General features: G+C 34.2%; 1 protein-coding gene and 1 pseudogene across 1 annotated transcript; both read left to right on the top strand.

Moving 5' to 3' along the window:
- The first annotated feature begins 289 nt into the window (after positions 1-289).
- LOC148200858 (aldehyde dehydrogenase family 2 member B4, mitochondrial-like) lies at positions 290-4,383 on the top strand. The gene is made up of 11 exons (XM_088112469.1): positions 290-449; positions 746-880; positions 1,187-1,329; positions 1,410-1,563; positions 1,670-1,899; positions 2,519-2,608; positions 2,911-3,084; positions 3,173-3,310; positions 3,488-3,625; positions 3,715-3,776; positions 4,013-4,383. The coding sequence occupies exons 1-11, from the start codon at positions 362-364 to the stop codon at positions 4,284-4,286; spliced, it is 1,626 nt and encodes a 541-aa protein (XP_087968595.1). The 5' UTR covers positions 290-361; the 3' UTR covers positions 4,287-4,383.
- Positions 4,384-11,146: 6,763 nt separating this feature from the next.
- Positions 11,147-13,588, top strand: LOC148200857 (U-box domain-containing protein 19 pseudogene; annotated as a pseudogene).
- Positions 13,589-14,176: the final 588 nt, after the last annotated feature.

Here is a 14,176-nt window from a genome sequence, read left to right as displayed (position 1 = left end):
AGAATTTTCAAATATAGTAAATGGTGCTCTGAAATAACTTTTATTTCCTGAACAGATATGATGAATCCCTCCCGCGCAAAAATCAAGACATTGATTGTATGTTACCATCAACTTAGTTCGGAAAGGCTAATGTAAACCAAGTATTTCAAATATCAATTATCCTTCTTGATAATGTTACACCTAAAATCAACACAGATAAAACCCGCAAGTGAAGCATTCACCACGTGACACTTCACGACAGCGATTGATGATGACAACTTCATCGTGAAACCATTCTTATCTTTGAAGAGTACCTTTTCATGATTCATAAGAGCAAGAAGCTGGAGGGTAAGTCGAAGAAGCATAAAAAATATCTTTGACTATGGCTGCTCGCAGACTTTCCTGGTTACTCTCTCGGTCTCTCTCTTCTTCTTCCCATTCTTCCGGAGCTTCTTTGTTTCACTCATTAGGTGACCAACTCAGTTTCACCCTCATCTTTTTCTTATGTTAATACTTAATTGGTTTCCTAATCCTTTACCAATATGCCCATGACTTTCCCAGATTTCAAAGCATATCAAAATTCACTTTTGTTTCGGAAGAACAAATATATAATTATATAATTGAAGGACATGTATATGTAATTTAAAATGGTGTACGGAGTAGTTAATATCAATATCAAATATAGCGATTCAAAGCTAGAAGATTATAAAGCATAGTTCAATTCGTTTGACGAAACTTAGCGCATGAATTTTTTTGTTTCCCCCAGGAAGAAACTCCGGAGGGTGGAGAAACATCAATAGATTTAGCACGTCTGCAGCAGTTGAGGACCTAATCACTCCACAAGTTCCAATACGTTATACACAGCACCTGATAAATGGACGATTTGTGGATGCTGCATCAGGTGTGTCTAGCTTGGAAAAAATGTTGTAGTAGCATGCTCGAATTCTTGTTTGAACACCCCACAGATAAGATCACGTTTAGAATAAAGTTGGGAAAGTATTCTTGCAAATTTTAATGCACAAATGAAGAAAGAATAATTTGTTGCTCGGAGAGTAAAAAATACTTCTGAACTCTCCCAACTGAAATTTGAACACGTACTACTAACGTGTTTAAGAATGAGTATTGGGAGTGGAAGTGAAAAGAATTTTGCTTATCCCACTTGCAAAATCATGTGATGGACCTTATCTTCGATTTCTCGTGGTTTCAGGGAAAACATTTCCAGCTTATGACCCGCGAACGGGAGAAGTGATTGCTAATGTTGCTGAAGGGGATGCTGAAGACATCAACCGTGCAGTATCAGCAGCTCGCAAGGCCTTTGATGAAGGGCCTTGGCCTAAAATGAGTGCATATGTAGGTATTTCCTGAGTATCCTCTTTTCTCGTTCAACCTTCAATTAATGTTTGATAATGATTTATGGATTACTCCTTCAGGAAAGAAGTCGAATATTGCTTCGCTTTGCTGATTTGGTTGAGAAACACAACGATGAGCTAGCTGCTCTGGAGACATGGAACAATGGAAAGCCTTATGAACAGGCTGCCAAGTCAGAAGTTCCATTGTTTGTGCGTTTATTTCACTATTATGCTGGTAATAACTGTAACAAGAGTTAGGCGTTTATTATGCTAGTCCATCTTTTTTTTTTTTTAAGAAATTTCTTGTTGATTCCCTCATCCTAACAAGTATTATTGTTCAGGTTGGGCGGATAAAATTCACGGGTTGACCGTCCCAGCTGATGGAGATTATCATGTTCAGACATTGCACGAACCGGTTGGTGTAGCAGGACAAATTATACCTTGGAACTTTCCTTTAATTATGTTTGCTTGGAAAGTTGGACCAGCTCTAGCATGTGGTAATACCATTGTCCTGAAGACCGCTGAGCAAACACCACTAACAGCTCTCTTTGTTGCAAAACTATTTCATGAGGTCAGCTCCTAACTAGAGCTGTGTTTTCCTGACTCTGAAGCATGGACACAGTCAAATATCTAGTCATGAAGACATAAACTGAACACTTGTTAGTTGAGCTTGTCATTGCTTATTCCCCTTTAACATTGCTCTAGCGGCACTTCATTGTACTTTTACCTGCCAACAAAATTGGAAAATTAATGATGCAAAGATCACGTTCTCTTAGTTGGGGAAACCACCCCTTCACCTTCATGGTCGGAACTTCATCCATGAACTACCCTTTTCTAATTAATAAATTCTACCTGGTTGTATATAGCCGATGAACTTAAAAATCTACTGGTAACCACAGTTTGTTTTGTCAACGTGTACTTAATATATGAAGTTTGTACAATGTTCATTTATGTCACAATCAGAACAAGTTTTCATGGATGTTTTTCTCTATAATTTGTCATGAGGTATTCATTATCTTAATAGATTTTGGAGTCATGTTACAGAAGCTATAAAGAAATACAGAATGTTTTGATATGATATGTCAATGGTCAATGAAGTACTATATTCTCTTTGGTTCTGATGGCCATTTCTGTTACATTTCTGCTTCTCGACATAATCTGTATTATGTAATTTTCACCCTTTTGGACAGGCTGGTCTTCCGGAAGGTGTTCTGAATGTAGTTTCTGGGTATGGTCCAACTGCTGGTGCAGCTCTTGCAAGTCATATGGACGTGGACAAGGTATTTTGGGAAAGAACCAAGCATCTTAGACTCTCTTATTGCTCTGTAAAGAATGAACCTGTCTTGGTGTTAAACATGCTTTTGTTCTAGTTGTAATCTTGAAATTCTAGATTGCTAAACGTGTTAAGGTTACAGTCTGTCATGGTGTATTATATTTGAGTACAGTCTGGTCTGAATCCCATGGAAATCTATTTCATAAGGTTAAACTTAAATTACGCTTTGCTTTGAACCTACTCTTTACATAGTGGTACGCAAACCATTTTTATCAACATATAAAGTTCAAAGATATTATAATTTTGCAGCTAGCATTTACTGGATCGACAGATACTGGAAAAGTTGTACTTGAATTGGCTGCAAGAAGCAATCTTAAGCCAGTGACATTGGAGCTTGGAGGGAAATCACCTTTCATAGTGTTCGACGATGCTGATGTTGACAAGGCTGTTGAACTTGCACACTTTGCTCTGTTCTTTAATCAGGTTTATTCAGTCAGACTCCATTGCTTCCTTGAACCTAAAATGCAAGTGTCAAGAAGAAAGCTTATGCCTAATGTTGGATTCTTTATAGGGGCAATGTTGTTGTGCTGGGTCTCGTACTTTTGTACATGAGCGTGTCTATGATGAGTTCTTGGAGAAATCAAAGAAACGAGCTTTGAGACGTGTTGTTGGAGATCCATTCAAGAAAGGTGTTGAACAAGGTCCTCAGGTAATTTTCTTTCGAAGTGACAAATGTCTTCTTGTATTTTCTTTCTTTCTTTTACCTTTTTTCCTCCTTGCAATCATGAGTGCATCCAAAAAGTTGACGTTTTATAGAACAGTACATAATTGATCATACTCTCTGGTGTAACTAAACACTATTTCACGGTTCATGCAAAATTCCCAGATTGATGGAGAACAATTTGAGAAAGTCCTTGGGTACATAAAGTCTGGGATTGAAAGCAATGCTACCCTTGAATGTGGGGGGGATAGATTGGGCTCGAAAGGATTCTTTATCCAGCCAACTGTCTTCTCAAATGTGCAGGTATTGATTATTTGTTACAAGTAATCTGCATAAATGGAGTAAGACAAGATTCTATACTGAAGCTTTTTCTAACACGTGCTAATAATTAGGATGACATGTTGATAGCACAAGACGAAATCTTTGGCCCAGTTCAGTCCATCTTGAAATTCAAGTGAGTGAAATTTGATTGTCCACTTTCTCATACTAAAACTTATTAATCAAATAAACTCCGCAACTATGTGGTGATACATCATCCTGGTATTGGTGGATTCTTCCAAATGTATTAATTTCATCACCATCGTCATCATCGTTCATTTTGTGAAATCCTAATGCAATACTACAAAAACCAAACATTGATTTTAATGTGGCATCTGGGTATTTTTTTTAATAAAATTTGACATACACTAGGGACACTGATGAAGTAATTGAACGGGCAAATAGAACACGTTATGGTCTAGCGGCAGGCGTGTTTACTAAGAACGTGGACACGGCCAACAAATTGATGCGGGCACTAAGAGCTGGAACTGTGTGGATCAATTGCTTTGATGTTTTTGATGCTGCGATTCCTTTTGGTGGGTACAAGATGAGTGGTATTGGCAGGGAGAAAGGAATCTATAGTCTTCACAACTACCTCCAGGTGAAAGCTGTTGTCACACCATTGAAGAATCCTGCTTGGATATAGATACTCTGTTTCTTCTGTTCCTTCCAGAATAAACTCTCTCACTGTATAAATACTTTGTTTCTTCTCAATAAATGATATAATGTCTTTTATGTTGCAACCATTGATGCCGATAAAGAAACAAAAAAAAAAAAAAAATCCAACAACTGATATCGAAACCTTAGATCCGAAGGGAGGGAGGGTTCCTACAACCAAGAAACTTTCTTGAAGAACTTATATAGTTATCTAAAAAGCATTTTTAATTTTTAATTAAGTTTGAATTTTGTTTTAATAAAATCTTATTCATTAACGTAGTGTTACAACTAATAATACAGATAATAAAGTAAATTTTTAATCCCATTAATTTTTAATTAGGTTTGTATATTTTTAATTGAATTAATCACTTATCAATAAAGGTGAACGAGTGGGCAATTCAAACAAAAACAATTATCCACAATTTACGACTTTATTTAACAATCTTAATAATTTTACTCTACCACAATCATATATAAGATGTAAATAAGATGTTACAGTTTTACAACTTTTAAATCTTGATTTTGAAACCAGGATTATAGTTTCAATAAAATCTATATCGGAAGAAACAAATTAAAGACATTATGAGTTTTCATTGTTTATGGAACTTCATTCAAGGTGGTTACGAGATTGTTAGAGTAATATAGCTCTGAACAGGGAGAACAAAAAAAAGAAAATTACAAGGCTTTGTTTATTCATGTTTGATATTTGAAAAAAGCTTCCTCTAGTTTCCACATTTTTTAATATAATTTTGTTTTATTTCAAAACGGTATTTAATAGCTCCTTTTTAATTACATTCAACGAAGATTTTAGTATAAATGTAAGAGGCCAGATATTTCCGTATTTTACTTCTTTGGGACATCTTTTAATCTGAAATAGGAAGGAAAACAGTCCAAGAAAATTTTAAAGTATAAAAAATAACCTTGATATAATTACAGATAAAATATATTTTGTTTCTCTATAAAATTTCTAAAATATCGAATTCGTTCTCATAAAATTTAATTATATTGAAAAGTTTATGTTAATAATGACGGCAAACATATTTTTAATTAAAAGTGTTTTCAGTTTAATTTAATTTGAGTAAAAAGATATTATTGTATTAGAACCGTGATGTAGATGAATATTTATGTATAGTTAAACTAAAGAATATATTAACAAAATTACTTTTAAATTTAAAGATACGAATAATTTTTTGAATATTTAATATCTTAATATTTTTAATGTACAACATTTTGTTTTGATCCCCATAAATATCTGGCACTTCTTCCATCACTTCAATTAGTCCAATTGTTTGCGTTTGTGGTTGAAGAAGCTACCTTCCTACCTTCTTCCTGCTTTGAAGTTTGACTTCCACCAAAAACAAAATCAAACCAATCAATGAGGTTCCCCAATAATCAATATCCACCTTACAACATCTCAATCACAATTATTCATTTCGAAGGCTGATGATGATGCACCTTAACAGCTCTCCGCGTTGCCCATTCAATATTTTTAAAATTTTCTTTTCATATATTTTTCCCTTTAATTGAATTTTCATCAAATTAAAAATCTAATAATTATCTATTCAAATGTAATTATACTATCTTAAACTTTATATTCATTATTAACTTCATCAATACTTATGAAAAATCTTACTAGTTGTTATTTTTTTTAACATACGTATTTCTAATGGTTTTTTCGAAGAAAAATTTATTGGAAATATATAATACTAATAAGACTTAAACTTAATTTATATAAAAAATATATATTTTTAACTCAATATTTTAAGACAATTAATGATATACAATTTTATCATTTTTATATAATATTGAACTTAGAATCATACTTAAACTTTTAATATATTTAATTCTTTTTAAGGATAACTAATACACTAATTGGAGTGCGTGAGTAATTCATACCAAGATTTCAAAAAATTACATTGTTAGTATTTAAATTCATTTTAATAATATTATGATAATTTCATATTTAAGTTTTTTTAAAAAAATAGAACTTCATTTTATTATTCATCATTTTCAGTCTCTTATCGTACCAATTAAAGTTGTTAAATGGGTCTATCCGTTCTGAGTGTAACACACCAAAAAGAAAAAGAAAATACATGACCTGAACTATTAGATGGTGTTAGGTGAGAGACAACGAAGGGGAATTAAATCAAAATGGCCATGAGACAATCCTAAAACAAACAAGATAGTGTTTTTGTTTTAAAATTTTACGTAAGTTGTTAATGCGCTCTAATTTTGATTTATTTTTTTTTAAACATTAGGCACCCACATAGTACCTGAACTCTAACAATCGTGATCAGTTCATACATTAATTTAAAAGTTTGGCTAAGTGTCTAAGTGTGAAATGGTAGTAGTTGTTTCTTCTAAATTATTATCCAATTTCGTGTCGTCGTGGCAACTCAAGAATCCAAGGCTGCAGTTACGTGTTATTATAATTATTATTAACGCGTAGATTATGCCTAATATATGAAAGCGACACAGTGCTTAGTGATTTCCTAAAAAAAAAAATCCTAAGTGATTTTCCAATTTCCAAGCATGAATGCAATAGCATGACAGCTCTCCCAGTGGACCGCTACAACAAATGCTTTGAAAGGACAAACATGGATTTACAAATAAACTACATACGTTGCCCAATTTCCATTTTGTCTAGCAACCTCCATCACATTTAGTTATTACCTTTCAAATCATACCGAATCACAATGTTTTTATTTGGTTTTCAGAAGATGAATAGAGAAAAAGAAAATTAAATTTTATTAATTTTAGTTGAAAGCGTTGTCATTTTCTCCACGATGACTTTTAACTTTCTCTCTTTATTTTAATTCAGATTTGCGATGCTAACACTTTTTCTTTCTCATACTGTACTTGGATCTTTTTATTATTATTTTTTCGTTTAATAATTGTGATAACGCGTTGTGTTAGGCATAGCGTGATTGGTCCACGTGCAGCCTGGATCGTTTTTTCACATATCGTAATTGGATTAGCGATTGAAGAAGCACTGCATGAATGTGTGACCAGAAATAATGTGTGGGAAAACAGAGGATTTGACATGGACAATCATATATGGATATGTGAAGCTATGCACGTAATAAGGACCCATTTGCATTAATTCATGTTTCATCATGCCGTACTGTTGAAGAAACACCATGTTCATGTTCGGCGAAGGAGATAGACAAAATTTGGTCTTTATAAAGATTTTGATTTCATCTTTAGGCATTTTCATTATAAGAATTTTAAGTATAATTTAATTTTATAAACTAATTTATAAAATGAAATTTACACTTATTTATATATTATAAATTTATTTTATTATTAGTTAATATGAATTTTTAATACATTTTCTCATGCTGAAGCATATACATGTCGAACCTAAGATTAAACATTAATGAATAATTCAATATTAAGGGATATAATAGGTTAAACAAATAACAAATCTTACTAAAATGATTCAAACTCATCACTCTAATATTATATTAAGAAATTGACTTTAAACATAATTTAATCTTACCAAATCCACTTATAAGATGAAGTTTGCACTTATTTTGTAAATCACTAGTAGAGAAAAGCTTTTTAAAACTACTTAAAAAATGATATTTAAACCGGCTTTCGAACAGGTATAGAAGCAGAGATATATAAAATATTAAACCTTTTTAAATCAGTTCGAGAATCTATTTAAAAAGTTCATTTGCTTGGAAAGTCAATTTAAAATGTTTACTTGGAAAACAAAATTTTATATGTATGACCCTAACTTTTTAAATAAGTTGTGACCTTAACCGATTTAAAAAGTCAACTTTCTATACCTACTTTACCAATCAGTTTAAAAATATTCACTTTCTATACCTGTTAGTGAATGAATCAATATAGAAAATCATGGATTTTTTAAAAAATGACAAATTTGTATTTGCTCCTTACCACATACAAACTTGCATACTATATAGTCCATAACAATAAGATAATGTATAATAATCCAAACTAATAGATTAGTTAGATGATTTTATGAGGTTAGGATTGTATTATCTTTTATATATGTATTACAACAATAATTATATATATATATATATATATATATATATATATATATATATATATATATATATATATATATATATATATATATATATATATATATACACACACGTATATATATATATATATACACACTTGTATATATATATATATATATATATATATATACACACACGTGTGCATATATATATATAATTATTGTTGTAATACATATATAAAAGATAATACAATTCTAACCTCATAAAATCATCTAACTAATCTATTATAAACACCTAAAAGGAACGAAGCTCATTACTCACAAACTTCCTTTAGGATCTCTTGCTCTAATAGAGACGTTTAATAAAAAACCTATTAGTGAAAAGTTTGAGTCAACTTATAGTGATAAATAGATGTAAGTTATAAATTTTACATGTTACCAAATCTCACGAGTTAACAATGCTTGTGGATATGATTTTAAATACAATGCTTGTGGATATTCCCCCTTGTGCTCTAACCTGGTATACATATTTAAAGACTTAAGTAAATTTAGTATACATTAAAAGAAAAAAGTGCATAGTTAAAACAACTAAAGATAAAGACCTACTTTACAATTGTTTTTTATAATCTAATTAATCAAAGGATAAAATTTTTAGGGACTTGCTTGTCTCAACCTCCTAAGTTGGTATAGGGACTTGAGCAATAACAACTTGTAGTTTGTATCAATAGTGGAAGAAGCCTCTTGAGGGGAAACATCACAACTCTCCTTTGTACTTATAAAAATAGGAGAAGGTTGTTAAGGAGATTCCTAGGTTGGCCTAAAGTAGAGACTAACTCTGCTTGCATGTCTACTAACAATTGTGCCCACATATCGAGTACTCCTTCTTCAACTATTCCTACATATCACAATACTCTTTAATGTCACTCATCTCCTCCCTTATCTCCTGTCTCATTTATTCTCTGATAGACATGAGGACTTCTTAAGTGACATGGGCTTTACGATGATGAGTTGATAGAGGATCAGAGAATTAATGGATGTCAACAAATTTTTCAACACCACAAACACGTCCAAGATGTTCTGGACGATCAATGACAATCACCAATATGTCCTCAAAATGATGGTATGCACTTTACTCCACCAACTCATCTTATAATTTAGATATTTGAAATTAAGATTATAAGATATGTTAATAATATGTTAGCATTAAGGTACTTACAATGCGTCTAAATATGTTCGTTGCTTTCTTAGATGTGTACTCCCCTAATGGTCTTTGGCGAGCTCTCTTCCATGTATGATAGAGGAGGATGAGCCATCATACTCATATCTAAGTCATCACTAGAATATAGAGATTGTTTCGTATATTTATTTTCAATTTTAAAAAATAAAATTTTAAGCTTTTTATACTTATTAAGCTCCACTCAATTTAAAAAATTATTGTTGATTATTACAAATTTGTCACTAAGTTTTTTTCTATACCTATTATATATAAAATAAGTATGAAATTGCCACCATACCTCTTATTATATCCAGTAGATTTGAACTAGTATAAAAAACTAAATATAAAAATGGTTTTTCACAAATGAATTGAACTTATCAACTTTCAAACACACTTTTCAACACTTCTTGGATGAGGTTAAAAATTAAATTCCTTAGAGTTCCTTCATCTTATCATCTCCTCATTGAGAGATTGTATATACTAAAAAAAAAGGATCTCAGTATGAGACATGTTTACTCTTTGGTGGATGTTGATATGTAAAGGTCAATTTCATCTAACACGATTCTCATATTACCCAGTCAAAACATTCAAATGTCAAAGTGTAAGTATTTGTTCTACGTCTGTGCGCTATGATTGATACCTATAGTCCTTTATAATGCACGAAACATATATCATTCCTTAGTAAAAGTTTCACTTTCTTAAGAATATATAGTAATACTTTTACATTTTAGATTTTTCAATTTTTTTTAATATTTTTGTGTTACCATTAGCTCTAATTCATGTACTCATGTAATTAACGATCAAATGAAAATTATTTTAAATTTAAAATAATTAAATTATTGGTAAGCGTATAATATAATTATGTAATTTATCTGATGTTATAGAATAAATAAATTTTTTACATATAATTTAATTTTAATATACTTATGAACAATATATTTTATTATTGTTCTTAAATTTTAATTTGAACGAGTTACTTTTCGACATTGTATTCTTAAAATATTATAACCTATAGACTTTAAAAGTAGTATGCCAAAATTAAATTACAAGCATTTAAGCAAATATTTTAAAAAATATCCGAATTAGTTGATAATAAGTTGTTTGAATTGTTAAAAACTTGAAGTTTTTGCAACAGAGAAAACAATTATCATTTAAACTAAAATGATATTCTCTTTCATAAAAAAAATATATGTATTTTATAAATGAAAAAAAGAAGACTATTATTATTCAGCGTAAAATAAAAATGAAGTTATTTGAAATTAAAGAATTGAACTGGTCAGCAAAAGAAACGATTTTGATTATTCTAGTCAGCAGCTTTAGATTTCTCCGGAGTACACGTCGGCGCATGGTTTATCCACCTGTCGGTCAGGTAAGGGCGGTTAGTGGGACCCACCACCCATCACTTCAAACTCACTACCAAATCTAAATACACTTACCCATTTGTTACTTTACCTTCACATTTCCAAGTTAAAAAAAAAAAATCAGTAATCTTACACTTCCACGTGTCCCAATTCCAATTAATAAAACGAATCTTCGTTCTTCCCTCCCAGTCCCAGACAAGTCTCACAATCCCTTCTTTGTTAGATACAACCACGTGTCCAGAAGATTCTCCATTCAGCACAACACAATCTCCTCCTCTTATAATAACTGCTTGCGCCAACTACCTACACCTGTGCCCATTCATTTCCAAATCCACATATCACAAACTTCCTTCTCTTCTCTTCTTTCATTCCTTCCAACCATCCAATGACTCCAAGGGATCGCCGCATCTTATCATTCCCGGCGGTTCACCCTTGCGGCGACATATCTCCGCCCACACTTCTCGCCTCTCTAATCACTCTCTCCCAGTCCGTATGCAACTTTCAACCCGAATTGTTCCCTACTCAACGTCGCAACGCACGAGAAACGATACGCCAAATCGGTATACTCTTAGTTCTCCTTCAAGAAATTCGAGACCGCGGTTTATCAATCCCTCACTCCACCATCCTCTGCCTCGCAGAACTCCACTTCGCCTTGCAAAAAATCAACTTCTTGATGCAAGATTGCACGCTCCAAGGCGCGCGCCTTTTAATGCTTTCCAAATCGCAACACGTCGCATCCCAGTTCCGCTGCCTCATTCTCGCCGTCGCCACCTCCCTCGACGTTTTGCCTCTTCAAGAGTTCGACGTGTGCGCTGAAGTCAGGGAATTGGCGGAGTTAGTAACGAGGCAAGCGCGGAAAGCCAAGTTCGAAGTGGACCCCAGCGACGCGCGAGCGTGCAAAACTCTCCACAATGTTCTTCGGCTGTTCGCGAGGGGAACGGAACCTGACCTCAGCTCCATGCAGGGAATCATCGACTACCTCCAAATTAGAACATGGATGGATTGCAATAAAGAGATTATTTTCCTAGAAGAAGAAATCAGCTTAGAGTGTCGCGATCGAGACGAGCGAGAGGTTCCGTTGCTCAGTAGCTTGGTAGGGTTCTTAAGTTACTGCAGAGGTGTCATTTTCGAAACTACGGAAGACATTAATCAATCTGAAGGAAGATGCAGTACCGAGATGACTCCGTTAACGTTAACATTATTAACGTCCGTTAATCCAGAAGATTTCCGCTGCCCGATTTCCCTCGAGTTGATGACGGATCCGGTGACGGTGTCAACGGGTCAAACCTACGACCGAGCCTCCATTCAGAAATGGCTCAAAGCTGGGAACACCACGTGTCCCAAAACAGGGGAGAAGCTAACCAACACAGAGTTGGTTCCGAACACAACTCTCAAGAGGCTCATCCAACAGTTCTGCTCCGACAACGGCATTTCACTCAACCGCCCATCTAACCGTAACCGCAACATCGTCGCAGGTAGTCCGGCGGCGGCGCACGCCGTGCAATTCTTGGCGTGGTTCCTTACGCGGAGGCTGGCGTTCGGAACGCATGAACAGCAGCAGAAGGCCGCTTACGAGATTCGCGTGCTTGCTAGAACCAGCATTTTCAATAGGTCTTGTTTGATTGAAGTGGGAGCAGTGCCTCCTCTACTAGAACTTTTAGCATCTGCGTCTAACGATAAACCCACTCAAGAGAACGCAATCTCCGCTCTATTGAAGCTCTCTAAACATCCGAATGGACCTAAAAATATCATAACCAGTGGGGGCCTAAACGTAATTCTCTCCGTGCTGAAGAACGGAGTTAGCCTCGAAATTCGTCAAGTAGCTGCTGCCATCATGTTTTATCTCTCTTCGGTGAAAGAGTACCGGAAAATAATAGGTGAGAACCCCGAGGTGATTCCGGCTTTAGTGGAGTTAGTTAAAGAAGGAACAACCTGCGGGAGAAAGAACGCCGTGGTTGCCATTTTCGGGTTGCTTTTGCTTCCTAGGAATCACCAAAGGGTGGTCGCGGCTGGAGCAGTTCCTGCGCTGCTTGACATTTTGGCTTCTTCAGATAAGGAGGAGCTTGTGACTGAAGCATTGGCGGTTCTTGCAGCGCTGGCTGAGAATGCTGACGGGGCGCGTGCGATATTGGAAGGTTCGGCGTTGGGGTTAATTACGGGAATGCTGCGATCTGTGACGTCAAACGTGGGGAAAGAGCACTCTGCTTCGATTTTGTTGTCGCTTTGCGTGAATATTGGGGCGGAGGTGGTGGCTGTTCTGGCGAAGGACCCTTCGGTGATGCCATCGCTTTATTCGCTTGTGACGGGTGGGAGTAGTCAGGGCGCAAAGAAAGCGCGGTTCCTGATTAAAGTTATACAGGACTTCCACGAGACTAGAACTTCTGGACTCAAGGGTTCCTCTCCTCCGCAGGAACGATCGCTTCACGTTTGGTGATCATTATTCTGATTCACGAGTTGCAAACTTCAATGGAACCAACCCCTTCTCCCTCTGTGAATACGCGTAAGCCTTTTTTCTGTAAATACTAAATACTGTAACATGTTACATTGGTTTTTGTCAGATTTTACATTTGTGAAATTAGCTCCATGCTCTTTTTTATGGCCCGTGAGCTAATTTCAATAAGCGAGCTTTTTGCTTAGCTCATATGAAAACTCGAATTTTTTTGTATATCTCTGGTTACGAATTGAAGTGTTGTGAAATTAGATGAGGAAGTTTTATCTCTGGATTTCTTCATTAAATTCTTTCTGTTTCTCCGACTCTGGTCTCTCTGTGGAGACATTCAAAGCTGTGAATCATTCACCAATCATAGAACGAGCGCATAGAGGTTCGAATGAATGAAAAGGGCAAATCAATTTGATATTTCAGTATCTACCTTTGCTAAAACGCACTTATAAAAACAACACATTTCTTTTATACAACATAAATATAAAATATTTTACAATCTTCCTCAATTAAGTATTGATGCATTATTTCAAAATGCAAGATATTTGGATATAATTGGACCACAAGGTTTCATGGTGAAGAAGAAGGAAAGAATGTTGAGAAAGAATTCTCCACTGTTGAACAACTACTAAACTCATTTACCATTGAATAAATATCTTTTTAGAATTAAATATGTATTTAGTTTTTGAATTTAAACGAGAAATTGAAATTGTTTCTTTTAAAAATTTGAACCAATTTCATTTCTTTACAATATTAATGTATGAGTTATATCATCGTGAGCCAAACGAAATTATGTATTTAGAAATAACAAACAATGTTGAACGATAATTATCCTAGATACGTGACACTCATTTCTTTCTCAACT

Source organism: Vigna umbellata, chromosome 4, assembly GCF_029865625.1.
Source record: "Vigna umbellata cultivar VRB3 chromosome 4, Vumbellata_1.0, whole genome shotgun sequence".
Taxonomy (NCBI): Eukaryota; Viridiplantae; Streptophyta; class Magnoliopsida; order Fabales; family Fabaceae; genus Vigna; species Vigna umbellata.
The sequence above is the reverse complement of the archived record's forward strand: the minus strand, read 5'-3'. Positions and strand labels throughout refer to the sequence as shown.